At 57.2% G+C, this 18943-nt stretch overlaps 1 protein-coding gene across 5 annotated transcripts; it reads left to right on the plus strand.

Moving 5' to 3' along the window:
• Nucleotides 1-2352: 2352 nt before the first annotated feature.
• On the plus strand, nucleotides 2353-14398 carry ICOSLG (inducible T cell costimulator ligand). Of its 5 annotated transcripts, none has more exons than XM_086416967.1 (7): nucleotides 2353-2596; nucleotides 4290-4330; nucleotides 5248-5610; nucleotides 6659-6940; nucleotides 9102-9272; nucleotides 10205-10240; nucleotides 10835-14398. In XM_086416967.1, the coding sequence occupies exons 3-7, from the start codon at nucleotides 5271-5273 to the stop codon at nucleotides 10930-10932; spliced, it is 927 nt and encodes a 308-aa protein (XP_086273093.1). In that variant the 5' UTR covers nucleotides 2353-2596; nucleotides 4290-4330; nucleotides 5248-5270; the 3' UTR covers nucleotides 10933-14398. The 5 variants fall into 5 exon arrangements, 4 of the variants coding, with proteins under 4 accessions (XP_086273093.1, XP_086273115.1, XP_086273083.1 ...); XM_086416989.1 differs by having other exon boundaries at nucleotides 2354-2596; nucleotides 11086-12541; XR_015170189.1 differs by lacking the exon at nucleotides 2353-2596 and adding an exon at nucleotides 2726-2911 and having other exon boundaries at nucleotides 7147-9272; nucleotides 11086-12541.
• The last annotated feature ends 4545 nt before the right edge of the window (nucleotides 14399-18943 follow it).

The following is an 18943-nucleotide window of genomic DNA, read 5'->3' on the forward strand; positions in this document are numbered from 1 at the left end:
TTGGAGGAGCAAAGACTGAACAACTTTCCACAAGGTGGGCTTCTCAGAGCCTTTAATGTGTAAATATGCAAAGTCTTTAATTCAGACTTAAATTGAAAAAAGTAGGGAAAACCACTAAACCATTCAGGTATGACCTAAATCAAATCCCTTACAATTATACAGTGGAAATGACAAATAATTCAAGGGATTAGATCTGCTATATAGAGTGCTTGAAGAACTATGGATGGAGGTTCATAACATTGTACAGGAAACCAAGATGAAAACCATCCCCAAGAAAAAAAAATGCAAAAAGGTAAAATGGCTGTCTGAGGAGGTCTTATAAATAGCTGAGAAAAGAAGAGAAGTGAAAGGCAACAAGGAGAGATAAGAAACCCTTTCTAAATGATCAATGCAAAGAAATAGAGGAAAGCAATAGAATGGGAAAGACTAGAGATCTCTTCAAGAAAATTAAAGATAGCAAGGAAACATTTCATGTAAGATGGGCTTAATAAAGAACAGAAAGGGTATGAATCTAACAGAAGCAGAAGATATTAAGAAGAGGTGGCAAGATATTAAGAAGAACAATACAAGAAAGATCTTAATGACCCAAATAACCACCATCAATTACCTAGAACCAGACATCCTGGAGTGTGAAGTCAAGTGGGCCTCAGGTAGCATTACTATGAACAAAGCTAGTGGAGGTGATGGAATTCCAGCTGAGCTATTTCAAATCCTAAAAGATGACGCTGTGAAAGTGCTGCACTCAATATGCCAGCAAACTTGGAAAACTCAGCAGTGGCCACAGGACTGGAAAAGGTCAGTTTTCATTCCAATCCCAAAGAAAGGCAATGCCAAAGAATGTTCAAACTACCACACAATTGCATTCATCTCACATGCTAGCAAAACAATGCTCAAAATTCTCCAAGCCAGGCTTCAGCAGTACGTGAACTGAGACTTCCAGATGTTCAAGCTGGATTTAGAAAAGGCAGAGGAACCAGAGTTCAAATTGCCAACATCCATAGAAGCAAGAGAATTCCAGAAAAACACCTATTTCTGCTTCATTGACTATGCTAAATAAAACCTTTGACTGTGTGTATCACAAAAAACTGTGGAAAATTCTTCAAGAGATTGGAATACCATACTACCTTACCTGCCTCCTGAGAAATCTGTGTGCAGGTCAAGAAGCAAGAGTTAGAACTGGACATGGAACAACACACTGGTTCCAAATTGAGAAAGGAGTATGACAAGACTGTATACTGTCACCCTGCTTATTTGACTTCTATGCAGAGTACATCATGTGAAATGCCAAGCTGAATAGCACACAAGTTGGAATCAAGATTTCTGGGGGAAATATCAATAACCTCAGATATACAGATGACACCACCTTTACAGCAGAAAGTGAAAAGGAACTAAAGAGCCTCTTGATGAAAGTGAGAGCTGGCTGAAAACTCAACATTCAAAAAACTAAGATCATGGCATCTGGTCCCATCACTTCATGGCAAATAGATGGGGAAACAATGAGAGACTTATTTCCCTGGGTTCCAAAATCACTGCAGATGGTGACTGCAGCCATGAAATTAAAAGATGCTTGCTTCTTGGAAGAAAAGCTATGACAAACCTAGACAGCATATTAAAAAGCAGAGACATTGCTTTACAGACAAAGGTCTGTATAGTCAAAGCTATGGTTTTTCCAGTAGTCGTGTATCGATGTGAGAGTTGGACCATAAAGAAAGCTGAGTGCTGAAGAATTGATGCTTTTGAACTGTGGAGTTGAAGAAGACTCTTGAGAATCCCTTGGACAGCAAGTGTATAAAACCAGTCAATTCTAAAGGAAATCAGTCCTGAATATTCATTGGAAGGACAGGTGGTGAAGCTGAAGCTCCAATACTTTGACCACCTGATGGGAAGCGCTGACTCAATAGAAAAGACCCCGATGCTGGGAAAGATTGAAGGCAGGAGGAGAAGGGGACGACAAATGATGAGATGGTTGGATGCCATCACCAACTCGATGGACATGAGTTTGAGCAAGCTCCAGGGGTTGGTGATGGACAGGTAAGCCTGGTGTGCTACAGTCCATGGGATCGCAAAGGGTCGGACAAGACTGAGTGACTGAACTGAACTGAGTGCTGCGGCAGGAGGCCCAGGATGGAGGAAGGACAGAGGAGCCAGACTGGGCGGCGGGGCAGGGGGTGACCTAGGACTGGACTGGAAGACGGGGCCTGCCAGCCTGCCTTCCGCCTTCCGGCCACTCATTCATTCGTTCCTGAACAGTCGTGGAGTTCTCACGTCACCTAGCCCTGGAGGAACTGACTGGGTTCCTAGAGGGGGAAGGAGGGCGGGAGACTGACACCCAGCCCGCCCAGCCAGGCTCTCAGGGCGCAGGGGTGGGGCGGCCGGCGTGCGCCGGCGGAAGCTGGGCGCTTGGGGGCGCGGACGTTCTGTGCGACTTTGGGGGACAGCATTTAGCCTCCCTTCAGCCAGGCAAATACTCCCGCAGCGGCCTTCGCCGCCCTCCTCCATGGGGCCTTCCCTGTCCTCAACTTGCCGGGTCTGGAGCCCCCGGCCTGCTACCCTCGGGGCCAGACGTGCACCCTTGCCTGGGAAGGGCTTAACTTTGGTGAGTCAGTGTCCACGCTTCGGTTCCCACAGCTCCCGGCCGAGGCAGTGGGAGGGGCCAGGGGCGGGGCCAGGGGCGGGGCCAGGCTGATCTCTGCCCGGCTCTCAGCCCACTACCCGCTCAGGGCCCAGAGCCTCCGAGGCGCGGCGCGAGCTTGGCTGGTGTTGGCCGGCCGCTCCGAGGGCTCCAGCGGCCCGAGGTCGCCCGTGCTCGGAGTTTTCCCGCCGCCCGAGACCTCCCTCTGGCTGCGGTCTCTAGCGCCCCGAGATCTCCGGGGCGGGCCGGGGTCTCCGCCCCCACCATGCGGCCGAGGAGGTGAGTGTGTGCGCGGCCGCGTCCTGTAGGTTCGCGGGACGGAGCGGAGGCGCGGCGCGGACGCGCGGCGCCGGGAAGCGAAGTTATCTCCGGGGACCAGTAGCCTGGCGGGGCAGCGGAGGCGGGGCGGCCTCGGGCTGGGCCGCGGCAGGTGCGGTTACGTGCGGGCGGGAGGGCGGCGAAGGACGGTGGCCTTGCGCGGGTGTATGCTCGGGCCGGGTCCCCGCCGAGGGAGGGAGAGCGGAGAGCTGAGAAGACGCAGCGACCCACGCTCACTTCCCCCCTTGCCCTCCCCTGTCCCAGCGGTTACCCAGAGGAAAGAAGGGCGTGACCGCGCTGTGCCAAAGTCGCTCATTTACTTCCAATGCGGGCTGGTGCCCACCGCCCCCGACGCCTGGATTGCCCCCCACTATCCGCCCTCTGCTCCCAACTCCCCCTCCACTTTTGGCCAAAACGCTGCCTTCAGGGAAGTCTTAGGGTAGGCAGCCTGTGCCCCACTTGATGAGATGGTGCGGTACCCCATCCCCAGGTGTCCTATCACACAACTCAGAAGCCCCCCCTTCTTCCCCCCTCCTTCCACCCCCTTCCCCACTCCGTCCCGTCGGTCCCACCACTTAGTCTCCCTAGTTAGAAATGCAGGTAAAGATTATTCCCTCAAGAAAGGAAAATAAAAGTACTGGGATGTCACAGCCACCAGCCACCCTGCCCCTGAGTGTGCACTTTCTCCTATCTGACCCAGGGAGCTGTGGGCTGGGGCAGGGGCAGGGAGGCGACAGGTGAGGGGGTGGGAGCGGGGGCGGGCACAGCTGGGGCATGCAGGGCGCAGAGGCTCCCAGACTGAAGGTGCCCGGAGCCTGGGAGCGCTGAGACACATCTGCTGGCCCCCAGGGCTGAGCTGCCCACAGGCTGGGTGGAGCCACCAGCTCTGGTTCCTGAATGACTGTTCCTTCAGAAGGTTGTCCTGGGGCTGCTCTGACCTTCCCTTGAGGCAAGCATCTTACATCCTGTCTTTCAAATTTCAAATGCTGGGAAAGTGTTTTTTTTTTTTCTGATTTTATACAGTTTCTTGGACCCCATCCATGCGAAGCCACACTACCAAGGGTCTGGTGACCCCTCTCAATACCCTTTATCTCACTCTCAAAATTGCTGTGAGGGGCGTTCTGTTAATACAGAGCTGGTCCCTGGCAGGGGCTTGCTGTGCTTGGCAGGGAGGTTGCGGTCCTGGCTCCTCTCCCTGAGTTCCTGGCTGCCCCAGGGACCCTGGGCTGATGGGCTGGCTGGTTGTGGATGTATTCCCATTTGGATGATGTGTGTAACCGGCTCTTGCCTAGTCTGGAAGAAGCGGGACTCACCTGGCTTTCTGGTTGTTTCTTCCCAGTCCTGGATTGTTCCTGCTGCTGCTCTGGGGCCTGCAAGCCGGTAAGTGCAGGAGGCGCTCTTGGGGAGGCTTCCAAGCCCTTCAGCGCTGAGCAGTAGGACCTGGGGCGGAGGCAGGTGTCAGTGGGGCCCTCCTCACAGGCCTGCCTGTTTTTCCAGGGGTCCTTATGAGAAAGCTGGGCCCCCAAGCCTGAGGTAATGTGTAGGACTGACAGCCACTAAGGGGAGCGCTCCACCAGCCCCCAAGGTTTTGTTTTGTTTCATGTTTGGGGCAAGCACAGTGCAGTTCCCCCCAAGTGTTTCAGAACCTCCACTTCCCAGAGGAGCCAGCAGCTGGGCTTCCTGTTTCTTGCAGCCCCTGTGCTCCCCAAAGCCACCAGCATCCAGGAGAGCATGAAATGGGGTGCAGCACCACAGTGGAGATTGAGGCCTTGTCCGGCCCTCCAGCCCGCAGAGGAACGGGCCAGGGCGGGTGGCCACTCTCCCTGCTGGCATTCCTATGGCTGGAACACCCCAGAGCCTCGCTGGGCCTGCACTGATGCAGCACAAGCAGTATCACAGTGATACTGAGAAGCTTATGCTTTCTTTGAAAACGTCTAAATTTTTTTTTAAACCTTTTTATTTTTAATTTGTTATAAAAATCCCAAGAAGTAGCAGAAACTGTGAGGAGCAGTCCCAGTGCCCCAGGGCCTGATCCTCCCAAGGCTGGTCTTCCACTTGATCACAGGAAACCAGCCCTGGCCCTCCACTGGAGCTGTTCACCGCCAGGGTCCGAATGTTTACAATACTTTGGGTTCCCTGTGTGCTTCTTATTAACATATTCCTTTCCTACTGAGATGAATCACAATTGGAGTTTGAGTCTTGCAACTCAGCAGCTCCCCCCTCCACCCCCATAGGGTGACGTCAAAGTTGGGGATCAGGTGCAGAAGATGATTTCTGTTCTCTGTGGGTGGTTGCAGAGAGTCAAGAAGAAGTCCGAGCGATGGTGGGCAGCGATGTCCAGCTCCGCTGCATTTACCCTGAAAAAAACAGCTTCGATTTAAACGATCTTTACGTTTACTGGCAAATCAGCATGGCGGGCAAAGGGAATGTCGACTCCGTGGTGACCTACCACCTGTCCGGAAACAGCTCTGCCAGCCACGGTGACAACCACTACAAGGACCGGGCTCGGCTGTCCTTGGACAGCATGAAGCAGGGCGACTTCTCTCTGCACCTGCGCAACGTCACCCCCCAGGATGAGCAGAAGTTCAACTGCCTGGTGTTTCGGAAGTCCTTGGAATTAAAAAAGATTTTGGAAGTTGCGGTCACTCTGCACGTGGCAGGTAAGACAGAGGAAGCGGCCAAGCTGATTTCATCCCAGCCTTATGTCCAGGAAGAAGTGTCAGTAAGTGACAGCCGTTTCCTGTGGCTCTTTCACCTGTGTGTTCCCTTAAAGAAAACCCCGATCCCTCTGTGGTCTGGTGTTTAACTGTGTGTACAGCTAAAGGCAGCAAAGATCATTCAACTCCTGAGACTGTTTTCCAGTATCCGAGGCTGCCTGCTTCCATATGGGAGCTCCCCATCTTGCTGTCTTTGCTTTGAACTCTCCAGCTCAACCCAGTCTAGACTCTTTTACATAATTCACTTATTTTATTTTCAGCTGCACTAGGTCTTCATTGCTGCACGCGAGCTTTCTGTAGTTGTGGCAAACAGAGGGTCCTCTCTAGTTGTGCTGTGCGGCCTCTCATTGTGGCGGCTTCTCTTGTGGAGCATGGGTTCCAGGGCATGTGGGCCCAGTAGCTGCAGCTCAGTGATGGGCTCAGTAGTTGAGGCTCCAAGCTCAACAGCACAGGCTTAGTAGTTGCGGTTCACAGGCTACGTTGCTGTGCAGCATGTGGGATCCTCCGTGATCAGGGATCAAACCTGCGTCTCCTGGAATGGCAGGCAGATTCTTTACCACTGAGCCACCAAGGAAGCCTCTCAAACTAGGTTTTTTGATGAAATAAGAAACCAGTGCTGTAAGGTACTAAATGAGGTCAGGAGAGTCAGAAAATGAAAGCGTCTCCAGCAGGCTGCTCAGGGCATCCTTCAGTGGACACGGGGGATCGCCAGCTGTCTGTGTCACTAGACTCAAATGAGGCCAGCCCCATTGGGGCAGGAAGTGGGCACTGCTCACTGCTCACCAGACTCAGCAGCCTCCTTATTGACCTGGGGGTGGCTCCTGGGCAGAACGGAGCCTGTGCTGCTGACGAGACCACAGTTTTGGTCCTGCCCCTGCTCCAGCATCACGGGCTCAATGGCTGCCTCCCCCCTGCCCTGGCCCTTGGCATGTGTCCCCCCTTTTCTGACCTTCAGGACCTGGCACCCCTCAGCCCATGTCTCTCCCTGCAGCAAACTACAGCATGCCCGTGGTCAGCGGCCCATCCCAGGACGAGGAGCTCACCTTCACGTGCACGTCTACCAACGGCTACCCGCGGCCAAATGTGTACTGGATCAACAAGACGGACAACAGCGTGCTGGACAGCGCCCTGCAGAATAACACGGTGTCCCTGAACGCGCGGGGCCTGTATGATGTGGTCAGTGTCGTGAGAATCGGGCGAACCCCCCATGTCAACGTGGGCTGCTGCATTGAGAATGTGCTGCTACACCAGAACCTGACGAGCGGCCAGACAGGTGAGGTCCCAGGGGACCCCACGGGGCTGCATGCTGACCCCAACCCAAGGCCGGGCCGGGGGTGACTGGGCAGGAGACAAAGCCCCTGTGAGGAGACTGGGCAGTGGCGTCAGAGGCGGGGCAGGGAGGGCAGGTGAGAGTGTCACCATGCTGAGGGCAGGAGCTGGCTTGTGCTCAGGGGTCATTTTTGGTGACCCATTTCACAGATGGGGGACTGAGGCTCTGAAAATCTCAAAAGCCACAGAAAGAGGCAGCAGAAGCACTGGGATGGAAGCCCCATCCAGCATGGCTCCCTTCCACACTCTTTGGACATATGCCCCCTAAGAAGCCAGAACAACTCTACCAGTGGGTCCAGCTGGGCCCAGCCACTGCCCAAGGCCCCCCGTAAAAGGGTGCAGGCGGGTGACTCCTTTGTAAAAGCCATAGGCTCTCTGGGTCTGTGAGTCCCTGTTAGCAGGGTTGAGATGCTGGGGAAGGAGGGCGGGAGCTGGGGGATGGGGTCCAGACCTGCCTGGTACCAAGAGCATCCTGGTTGCCGGGAGTGTCTGGCCCGGGCATTCTCCTGGAATACAGATGCAGCCCTGTGGCTCAGCAGTCACAGTCCTCTGGCTGCACTAAAGGCCTCCTCTGACTCTGCGTCCCAGCAGCATAGTTGGAGGCAGAGGAGGGGGGATGGGAGGAGAGCAGGAGGGTCTCCTGGGGTCGTGGTCTCAGCCTGGCTGCTCCGGGAACAACTGGGAACCCCTGTGCCCCCTCATCACGTGCCCACACTCTCTGAATCAGCACCTCTGGAATGTGTTGAAAAGCTTCTGGGTGGTTCTAAGGCACATGGGGGGCCTCGCCACTGTCTGGTTTGTAGCTTCTCCAGGTTTGGGAAACATGGGGCACTTGTCACAAGCTGCCTGGGGAGGGTGTTGCCTGTCAGCCCCTGAGAACCACTCCCCAAGAGGCACCATGGTGGGGCACTGGGACAGGGGGCTGGCCCCCTCGTGCACTTCCAACAGATTCGGAGTGGTGCAGCCGCCGTGGAAAACGGTCTGCTGTTTCCTTAAAAAACTAAACACAGGATCAGCAGTGACCCAGCAGGTCCACACACCTGGGTGTGTGGCCAAGGGCTCTGGAAGCGAGACTCAGACAAATACTTGTATGTGAATGTTCACAGCTGCTTATTCACAGTAACCAAAAGGTGGGGACGCCCAGGAGTCCGTAGGTGGACAGAGGGGTGAGCACAGAGTGTCCATCCACAAGGTATAGCGTCACTCAGCCACGAAAAGGAGCAAAGTTCTGAGGTTGCTGCAGCACGGGTGAGCAAATGATGTTCAGTGGGAGAAGCCAGACGGAACAGTCCTCATAGCGTATGGCTCCACTGGTACAAAATGTCCAGAATAGGTAAACCCAAACAGACTAATCTAATGTATATTAGAGTTTGCCGGGGGCGGGGAGGGGGAAGGGCTTCCCAGGCGGTGCAGTGGTAATGCAGGAGACCCAAAAGACTTGGGTTCGATCCCTGGGTCGGAAAGATCCCCTGGAGAAGGGAATGGCAACCCACTCCAGTATTCTTGCCTGGAGAATTTCATGGACAGAGGAGCCTGCAGGCTATAGTCCACAGGGTTGCAAAAAGTCAGACACAACTTAGTGACTGAACATGCACGCATGCCCGGGGTAGGGGGTGGGGAGTGACTGCTGGGGGGCAGAGGTTTTCCCTTTGTGGCATGAAAAGTTCTGGAATCAGATAACAGTCATGGCTGCATGAACTTGTAAATTAGTAAAGGCCACTGAATGGTTATAAAATGGTTCATTTTGTTATGTAAATTTCACCATTTTTTTTTTAAGCCAGCAATTAAGCTAGAAAGAATTAAAGTTTAAAAAGCCAGGAAGACTTATGCTTCCTTCCACTCCATCCCCAGGTGTGAACCTCTAGGAAGCACTGGGGTTACAGGTCTCACCAGTGGGCTGAGGAGAAGGGGCGTCCCAAGAAGAGATGAAGGCTTACCTGGAAGAGGAAATCTTTGTCTTCGTCAGCTTTATAGCTTAAAAACCATCAAGTGCCTCTAGGAAGTCTTGTTGGATCAGTGCTTCTCTTAGCGCCCAGTCCTTCAGGATGAAAAAACCCCCCTTTCCTCCCTGTCTATAAGCCCTGCGTGATTTTCCTCTCCTGCAGAAACGTTCACGGGAACCAAGGACAGCATCACAGAGGACCCAGTCGATGGCAGCCACAGCGGGAAACACCAGCAGGTTTTTAGCGTCCTTGCCGTGCTGGCCGTGATCGTGCTCCTGGCTCTCGCCACAGGCTGGCTGTGCAGGAGCAGGTGTCCACCCAAAAGCTACACAGGTATGGGGACACCTGTGCTGTGGACAGCACACTTTTGTGTTGTTGGGATGTGGGGCCGCCTTTCCCAAGATGTTTACAACCTCTGAGAGGTGTCGCTTTCATGGGACACGCAGTGTAACCACACTAACGAGAGTGAACGTAGTAGCTGCAGCACGCTCCTGGGTGTGATCTCAGCCTCCAAGATCCTGACACTGCCCGCCCCGGAAGGGAAGGCCAGTCTCCTAGGTTTGGGGGAGGATGGAGGACTCTACTAATGTGGAAGTCAGGTCGTAGTGCCCCTGTGGAGGCTGAGCTGCCTTCCAGTCCCTTCAAGGCCTTCTGTCCAGTTCTGGCCAAACTCAGACGGATACAGAAAGTCTGGGGTTTGGCTACGTGAAACGAAGCAGGGCTCACAGTGGGAGTGGGAAAGCCAAGAGTGTGGGCCCTGGAAGCACCCAGGGGTCAGCGAGAGGCGCTGACGGCTGACCTGGGCCCAGCACAGTCTCCCCAGGTCAGCCTGGAGGTGGAGGTCAGCGGGCATCCCCAGAGGTCCTATTAACAGAGTCAGGACCCGCTGAGACCCCCCAGAGAGTAAGGAAGGGGAGTGCTGTTGGACTCAGGACCCAACTCATGGTGGGAGGCCCGCCTGACGAGAGGGGTTTCCACCTGTGGCCCTGGGGTGTGCCCCTGGCTGCCAGCTTCCACCTCTTAGAGACGTCACCTAGCGCCCTGGAACCGAGGCCGTGAAAGCCCCCAAGCCTCTCCAGGTGCTTCCCACCTGACCTCCTACAAAGTCTCGTCCTGGGACTCAGGGTGGCCTGCAAAGCCCCTCACCCGAGCAGGAAGCCAGAGGAGGGTTGAGTGGAGGGGGTACTGAGCATGGGGCCCTTGGGGTCTTCAGAGAGGCCTTGCTTCACTACCCCACCCTGAGCATTTATGCTTAATTCCCGCAGGTGCCCAGGTTGCAAGGCCAGAGCTAGCTCTCGCAGGTGAGTTTGCCGGGAGGGAAGGAGACGCGTGGAGGAAGCTCGGGTCACTCAGGCAGGGTGGCTGGGTGCTTGGCTCTCTGCACGAGCATGGCTCAATGCCCAGGGAGTAGGTGCTTTCAGTGCACAGCTGGTGAAACCCCAAGTGGAGGCCTTCCCTCCTGGCATGCTGCCCTGTCCTCTGCTGACTCTGGGACTTTCCAAATGTTCGCAGGAGCAGAGAGGCTGGAGCATGATGCCCCTGCTCCACACCCTGTCTCCGTTCCCCTGGTCTCCCTCCATCACAGCCCTCGGGGTGGGGCTCTCCAGCAAGTCCAGACCCTTTGTACAGACGAGCACCTCACAGTTCCCACGCAAACGTCACGTGGCTCCTGCCCCGCTCTGGGAAAGTATCACATACAGGGCCTTGGGTTTCGGTTTCCCACTGATAGGTGCCTCGGGCTGCCAGGGCCTTTGGGGTCCCGCCAGCCAGCTCCATGCCTGAAGCCAGTGGCCTCACCTCTCTGAACCCCATTCCCCCTCAACCGCCCTTGAGAAGGGTTGTCAGGGGAGGGTGAGCACAACCCACACGACGTGCCTGCCCACCTGTTCACCCAGGTGATTCCCGGCCCGCGGCTGCCTGGTACCGCAGCAGATTCACTCCGGAGGCCTGTCCCCGAGGCCCATCCTGGAGGATGCGGGACGCAGCTTGCTGAGGAATCCGGGCCCGCAGACCTGAGAGTCCAGTGTGCACTGCCTGCAGCCGTTCTCAACCCTGCTTTCACCGTGCTGGGCCCTGAGAAGACTAGTCTCTGCCACCGAAATGAGTGGACTCCAGGCTCACGCCCTCTCTCCTCTTTCCTTCCAAGAGCACGTGTGATGAGGGACCCCCCAGGACGAGGCCAGGGCTCCCAGGAGATGCCGCCAGCTGGGACGTCGGATGGCAGCTCAAGAACTGACTCGAACAGGCCGGGCAGAGTGGACCATCTCCGCCAGAAGCTCGGGACTGCATGGACACTGGCCTCCTGGCATTGGGGGAACATGAAAGGCACCCTTGAAAGGACCACGCTGATCCCGGGAGCATGTGCCAGCTGCTGCCCTGATCCCAGTGAACCTTTCAAAAGTTTGGCATGGTGGCTCCCCAGGGCTACACATGCCCCCAAGTAGGTGGGCCCCCCACCTTTGCCACCAAACACAGAACAAGAGAAGGGCCATGACAGCTCCTTCCTGCCACCAGCCCCGGACCCGACTCGCTGTGGGATGAACTCCTGAAGCTGGAGGAATAATGTCTGCTCCAGGAAGAGGTGTGCGAGAGCCCTCTCTTCCAGATGACCCGTGCTGGGCAGTGGTCGCTCCAGACGCAACGGCCACTCCCTGGGTCTGCGTGTGAGGCTCCCACCCCACTTCCAGCCCAATGGCCCCGTGTCTGTGTGTGTGTACTGAAGCACAAAACAGGAAACACTGGAAAGCCCCCCTGAATTCACGTCTCTCCAGGATGCTGACTGGGAGGAAAACCCAACCTCCTTTGTTTTGGTCAGAAGCTAGTTTTCCCTCCTCAAAAGCACGTGGAATTTTAGGAGAAGCTCTGTGCTGGGCGGAGCAGCTGGACAGGGCAGCCAAGGGCTTGGACTCTATGGCAGGGGACACCTGGGCAGGTCTGGGACGAGCATTTCCAGTGGACACCAGTGTGGACAGGTGACCGTCATGGTCCTTCACTGTGGGGCCATGAGTGGACAGAGGGTGACCTCCCGGCCACGGCAGCTTTTCTTCAAACACAGCAGACATTTCCTCAAATCTCGCTGGGCAGCCCCTGCTAGCCTCTCACCATTGCCTGTGCCCCCACCTGCCTCCCCTGAGAAACTGCAGGGTCATGGCAGCAACCTTGCCTCAACCAGGGGGTCCCTGGAGCCCACCAGGCCCACTGAGTGACCGGGAGTGGAGCCATGGCCAAGTCCGGGGGCAGGCAGCCTGATGCCCTGCCCCCGCCCAGGTGGTTTCCATGTTAATTCCGGGACTGCATCCAGCAGTTCAGTGTTCCCAGCAGGTTCTGTGACGGAGTCTGCCAGGTTGCCTGGTGGGCGCCTCCCCCGCGCCACAGGAAATGGGCCTGTCGCCCTGTGGTTATTCAGCACCAACGGGCATGTGAGACCTGCACCTCCCAGACCCAGACTTGCAGCAAACTCAACCAGGCGGCTTGGCGTGGATTCTAAGCCAACAGTGTTTCAAGAATCCTGCGTGTGTTTGTACCAAAAGCCCTCACATGGCCTGTACGTGAGTGTGATGTGGGATCCACATAGACTTTTAACATGAAAGCATTAGAAGGCATGTGTGGTTCCTCAGAGAATGACAGAAAGGTGACTCACGGCATCTCGAGCAAGAAGCCGGAGCGGCAGGTGGGGCCGGGCAGGTGGGAGCAACCGAGTGGATACGGGCAGATGGGCGTGGCCGGTCCACAGTGACTGTGCTGTGACGCCAGGACAGGGACCCAGGAGGGCTGCTCCACCACCCTGCCGGAGGCCTGGCCAGCAGACCCTGAGCAGCCCCTGGCTGGAGGGGTAGGGAGGGGGCATCTCAGCCTGGCAGGATGGTGCAGCTGCAGGGAGACCAAGCCTGGTTCCAGGTTTCCAATCAGAAGCAGTTTCATTCTTGGGGAAGCGGCAGGGCTGGCTCTCTGGCTCAGGCCCACTTGACACCCTGGCCCGGGAGGGCCCCTAGGGACTCTCTCCCACTTGCTTGTGGGCTCTGCCTTGGCCCTGGCCTTCCCGAAGCTGAGGCCACACCCTCCAGGCTCCGTGCCAAAGTCATCATCTTCTGGCTGGGCTCCGACCGACCCTCCTGGCTGCCTCCGGGCCTCTGGGGCCACAGCAGTGCCCTCTCTGTCCAGCTCGCACAGGTCACCCCGGCCAGTTCACCCTGGGGCCTCTGCTTGCGTCTTAAGCTGTATTATGGATAGCGTGTGAGTGCTGAGTTTTGACATTTTTGGAAGCCTGGTTCCAGAGAATATAAGCTATTGGCATGCCTGGGTCCAGACACTTTGGTCAGCATGTGGACCAACTCAGTCCACTTGGCCAGTCCTGACTGCGGTGGGGGACCCGGCCCCTGCCCTTCCAGAGTGGCCCCATCTCCCGGGGGACATGGGTCAGTGTGGAGGCATTTGGTCACTCTTGGGGGTTCCTACTGATGGTGGGGGGGTACTTCTCAACGTCCCACACAGATGGGGTCCTGCCCAGAGGTCAGTAGCCAAGACCGAGGATCCCCATGTCACCTTTCCTCGCAGGGCAGGACAGCAGAGCTGCTGTCGGGGTCCCCACCTGCATGGGGTACAGGAGAGGTGACTGATGGTTCACATTCCAGGTCAGGGGCTGGGCACAAGTCCGGTGCTGGCATTGGCCGTGGGTGGAGGCCACAGGCTGCAGGAGTCTGGTCTCTGGGAGCCTGTGGCCCCTGCCCCCTCTTCCCTGCACAGAGCGGATGTGCAGTGAACACCTGTCAGGGAGGTGGAGCCCGCTGATAGGGGGAGGCTCGTTGAGAGGGCAGAGGGCAGAAGGGAAGCTGTGTGACCAGCACGCCCCAGTTTCCTTTCCCACAAAGCAGGCAGCTGGAGCCTGGTTCTGCCTCCCGGGGCCCTGCAGCTTGGACGCTCTCCGTGACTGCAGCTCCCACCCTGGGAAGGGCAGCCTTGGCATTGGAGACCCTCAGGAGAGGGCCACCCTGCTCTGCCAGTGCCCATGAGGCCCGGGTGCTGTGACACTGGCTGCTGGTTGGGCCGGAAGCTGGCAGGCGGCTCAGGACAATGCCTGCGCCGCGGCCGAACAGGCATATCCTGTCTGCATCTCCTTCCAAGTCCCGGCTTCTCAGAAAGAGGGCTTCTCAGAAAGAGGCCGTTTCCAGTCAGAAGGCGCTCACCTGGGACCATTCCGTCCTTGGTGACTGGCGCCCGTGCTCATGCTGGCCCAGCCCAAAGATAGTCCCCCCAGCGTGGTCTGCCCTGTGTTCCCCACTCTCATCAGGCCCACCGGCCACTGCTAACCGCCCGTCTGCTGCATTCCTGAATGTTCTCCAGCCCTGACTCAGCACCCGCCCCCGCCACAATCCCCAGCTGCCCAGGGCTCCTTCCTGACTCCCGAGTCCCATGGGGAGAGCCTCCTTCGTTACTAGTAAACACGGCATACTTTCCTCGAATCCGTGTTGATTCTGCCGTCATCAGGGAGAAGTGAGAAACAGGGGCAGGGTAGGGCAGCTCCAGTGGGGTGAGGGTGTGGGGAAGGCTGGACCTTGTCCAGGGGCTTTAATGTCAGGAATTCAGGGGCTTGTGTCAGTGACCCCCGGGCTCAGCCTGAGCTCCTGGGAGGGGGTTTCTGCCACTGCTGCTGTTGGGAGGGCACAGTGCACACTTCCTGGGGCGTGGGGGGTGGGGGGTGGGGGCTTGGGTCCCCACGAGACCCCCATGAACAGGCCCCAATGCCCAGGAGCTGTGCAGGCCCTGGCCAGCCACCCCGTGTCAGGAACAGAACCTCGGCCACACCACCTTCCAAGTCTCCTAAGGACTCGGATAGATCTGGGTCTTGGTGGTGTGACCCTAAGGGCAGGGTGTGCCCCAGGCAGTAACTGGCCAGGATCCTCCTCTCCTCTGCCGCCCACCCTCCTCACCGTGCTCCAGTCCCCACGCCCTCACAGTGTCCTGGAGCCTGAGCTCACCCCGCCCCCGCCCCCTGAGGGCGATTCATCCCCAGGTTGCACGTGCTGAGGCTGCTGGGAGTGGGCCGACCAGGAAGCGGGGAACTGCCACACCGGGGCCCAGGCTGGGGGAGGGAGTGGTCTCCCCAAGGCAGGGGGCTGCAATCAGAGAGGCAGGGGAGGACCCGGGGCATAGCCGATCCACCGAAGGAGAGGGTCTGGAGGGAGCGGCTGTGGTTCAGGTACCCCATGCACTTCCCCATGGGCTCCCAGCAGATCCAGGGCAGGACCCCTCACCCAAATCCAGAAAGTGACACCGCGGTTTGGCTAAAATGCAGCCTGAGAGGGCTGCTGGGCCCAGACCCAGGGGCCCCGACAGGCAGGACCTCTGTGCGGGGTCTGCCTCCTCTGGGGCAAGGGTGGTGGGACTCACCCAAGCTGTGAGGCTGCGAGCTCCTGGGAGGGGCCCCAGGCGTCTTGAACAGCAAATGTCCGCTCTCTCTGGGTCTAGAGGCCAAAGTCCAAGATGAAGGTGTGGGCAGGACTGGTTCTCTGACCTCTCTGTGTCTCCTGCAGCTTCTGGAGCCTGCAGGTGACCCTGGCACAGCCCACAGCCCTGTCTCTGGCACTCTCCTCTCCTTACATGGACACAGGTCACTGCATTAAGGGCCACCCTACCCAGGGTGACCCCATCTTCACTAGTGACATCAGCTGAGACCGTTTCCCATTGAGGTTCCCTGACATGAATTTGGGGGACCCTGTGCGACTCCAGGGAAGATACCCTGGGGGCGGGCACAGCAACCTTCTCCAATATTCTCGCCTGGAATGTCCCATGGACAGAGGAGCCTGACGGACTACAGTCCATGGGGTCACAGAGCCAGACACCACTGAGGCAACTGCTCATTTCCAAGCAACTCACTACAGCTCTCAGGAGGAGGAGGGAGGAAGATGGAGTAATGGGGAGGGGACCCCAGGGGGGTTGGGAGAGGGCAGAGACTGAGCAGAGGGGAGGGCTGAGGTCCAACCCAGTGGCGGCCGCCCTTTCCCCCTGTGATGACCGCACCCAGTATGGCCCTCTTCACGCCTCCCCTGCAAGGAGCACCTGCAGGAGCTGGGCCCAGTGGGTGAACACCGGCCCCCACTCTTGTGCCGATCAGAGTTCTGTCCCTGCAGGAGTGCCTCGTGGGTGCCACAGGGGGTCCCGCAAGTCGCTCTGCAGGGCGCTATCTCTGGTTCCCCGTGTCCTCCTCACCGAGATCCCCATCCTGGCCGGTGTCCAGCTCTGGACCTCAGGTCAGCCTGCAGTCAGCACTGAGCCCATAGGGCAGCTAAAGAGGCCGTGCAGCCTGGGGAGGGACAGGCCCCCACCTTGTTCTGAGCCTTCCCTGGGACCCGTGCCCCCTGCCCGCTGGGTCAGAGCCTTTTGGAGGTGTGGGCAGCACCCCTCCCCGAGTACGTGCACTCAGACATGGCCTGCTACAAGGGATGCTAGGAATCAGAGTCTTGGGTCTCAGGAGGCCATGCGGACTGGGCCAAGGCTGGAAGCCAAGCTGGCAAGGGGGTCCTTGGAAGGAGAAGCAGCTGACCCTGGAGGAGGGACAGGACAGACACAGCTGTGGCCAAGGCTGCAGGGGAGGGGCCGTGAGAGCGACAGGGCTCAGGCTCAGGAGGACGAGGTCCAGCAGATTCCATTTGTCCCTGAATGCCAGGCACCACCTCCTCATTGTCTCCCACCCCTCCCCACTTGGCCAGGCCCAGGGTCACTGCAGACCGTCCACCCTACAAGGCCTGGTGGGGAGGCCAGCCCCTACGCTGACTTAGGTGGAAACGCCAGCACTGGAATTTTCACTCCAGATGCCAAATCCAAGAGGCTTCACAGCCACACTTCAGTTTTTTAAGGTAAAAATTACTTAAAAAATGAAAACCAAAACCACTTCCTAAAAAACAGGAGTGGATGGGAAATGCCAAGCCTGGACTCTAACCAAGTTCAGTTGCTCAGTCGTGTCTGATTCTCTGCCACCCCATGGACTGCAGCACACCAGGGTTCCCTGTCCATCACCAACTCCCGGAACTAGGGTTTTTCAGTTTGTTCCTTGGAAGAAAAGCTATGACCAACCTAGACAGCATATTAAAAAACAAAGACATTACTTTGCCAACAAAGATCTGTCTAGTCAAAGCTATGGTTTTTCCAGTGGTCATGTATGGATGTGAGAGTTGGACTATAAAGAAAGCTGAGCACTGAAGAATTGATACTTTTTGAACTGTGGTGTTGGAGAAGACTCTTGAGAGTTGCTTGGACTGCAAGGAGATCCAACCAGTCCATCCTAAAGGAAATCAGTCCTGAATATTCATTGGAAGGACTCTAACCAAATGTTCACTCAATTGCGAGTGAAGCCTGGCGGGCTTGGGGGTGCGGTGTCAGGAGGCACAGCTAGCGTCCAGGAGAGGCTGGCCTCGCAGAGCACACCGGGGCTGGTGTGTCCAGACCTGGACGACATGGAGGACCCCCGCCCTCACCAACGGCTCGAGGGCCGCTCCCGCAGGACTGGGACAGCCTGGCATGACGCAGGACAGAGCACCGCATGGCCGGCGCACAGGAAGGCACAGGTCCCGACGGCTCAGCCGCCCGGGCGCCTCGCACCTGAGTCGCCAGGGACTTTCCACCTCTGCCCTCAACCCCTGGACACGCAGGGCTGTGTGCACGGAGGCGTGAAGCACCTGACCCGCAGAGCCGTTTTCCGTTTACACCCGTGTCTGCGAGCATCCTCTTAGAACCTTCTACTTTAGTTAACCGATTGGGTTCCCTGTTTATCTTCCAATGAAACCTCCACATTAGAAAATGAAACTTTGTTCCTGGGAGTCTAAGCAGACCCACCCCCAAACCCCTGCCCTGCCCCATTTGGGAAGGAAGAGGCTTCATGTCACCATGGATTTCGTGGATAGAGCCCCAGGGCTTGAGGCAGGTGGGAAAAGTCACTGATGGGGATTAAGGGGTTGGGCTGGCCAGGGTCAGGGGTTGATGACGGGAAAACCTGAAGTTTAGCTTTGGAGGACAATAAAATCTCCCCAGCTTTCAAGGGCTATTTATAAACCTTTATTTAATGATGGGATAAACCCGGGAATCCCTCACCTTCTGTAACAGAATAAAGCCAAAAGTAGAACTGTGACAAAGGGCACGGAAAAAGCTGTCAACTACAAAAACCCAGGTCTGGAAAAGGCTCCTGGCTGTAGATGAGAGGCCCACGGTCGGGGGCACCCCACAGCCAGAGGGAAGCCCCAGGGCAGAAGGACACCCAAGGTCAGAGGGGACCCACCAGGCACTGAGGACAGGGTGACTCTGGACACAGAATCAGAATGAGTGACTGTGATTTCAGCAGGACATTCCTGGAAGGACTCTGTGGAGCAGCTGCTCACCAGTGCCCTGGCCTGGCAGTGCATTTGCTGCTGTTCTTCTCAGGGACAGTGGTCCTGTCCATGGGGGGAGTGGGTGCCATGAGGGTGTCTGCTCCGGGCAGGGCCTGGGCTCTGCGGTTGACTGGTGGGGGGTCACGAGGGTGGCTCTGCACCCGCTTTAACCATCGGGCACACCCGCAGGAGCCAGAGGCATCCCTGATCATCACGGACCCACAGGCTGGGAGAATCGCAGTAAAGCTCAGCTGGGGTAGAGACGAAGCAAAGAACTCGATTAAGATCACCTCCCAAACTTCCTGTCTGCCTTCAGGGCCTAAAAAAGGAAGTAAAACTTGTGTCGTCAAGAAGCCAAGTCAGAAAGAAGCCTCTTACGCTTTCAGGGCTCCCGAAGCAAGCCTGGCACTCCTCCCAGAGCCAGGAGGACAGTGGGCCTGGTTCCCCCCAGGTGTGAGGGCCCCTAGGAGGCCACGGTGCTGGGCTGGGGCTGAGATGGGTCGGCCAGGCCCCTCCAAGGGGGATGGTGCCGTGCTCTGCCTCACCCCGACATCCTCCGCACCCCATCCTCCCCCGCACCCACCACCCCCGCCCACAGCTCTGTGAGGACCAAGGAGAGAGGGCTTGCAATGTTCGGGGAAGGGA

This window comes from Bos grunniens, chromosome 1 (assembly GCF_055505025.1).
Source record: "Bos grunniens cultivar Pamir isolate PY7600 chromosome 1, Bosgru_T2T1.0, whole genome shotgun sequence".
In the NCBI taxonomy this organism is placed as follows: Eukaryota; Metazoa; Chordata; class Mammalia; order Artiodactyla; family Bovidae; genus Bos; species Bos grunniens.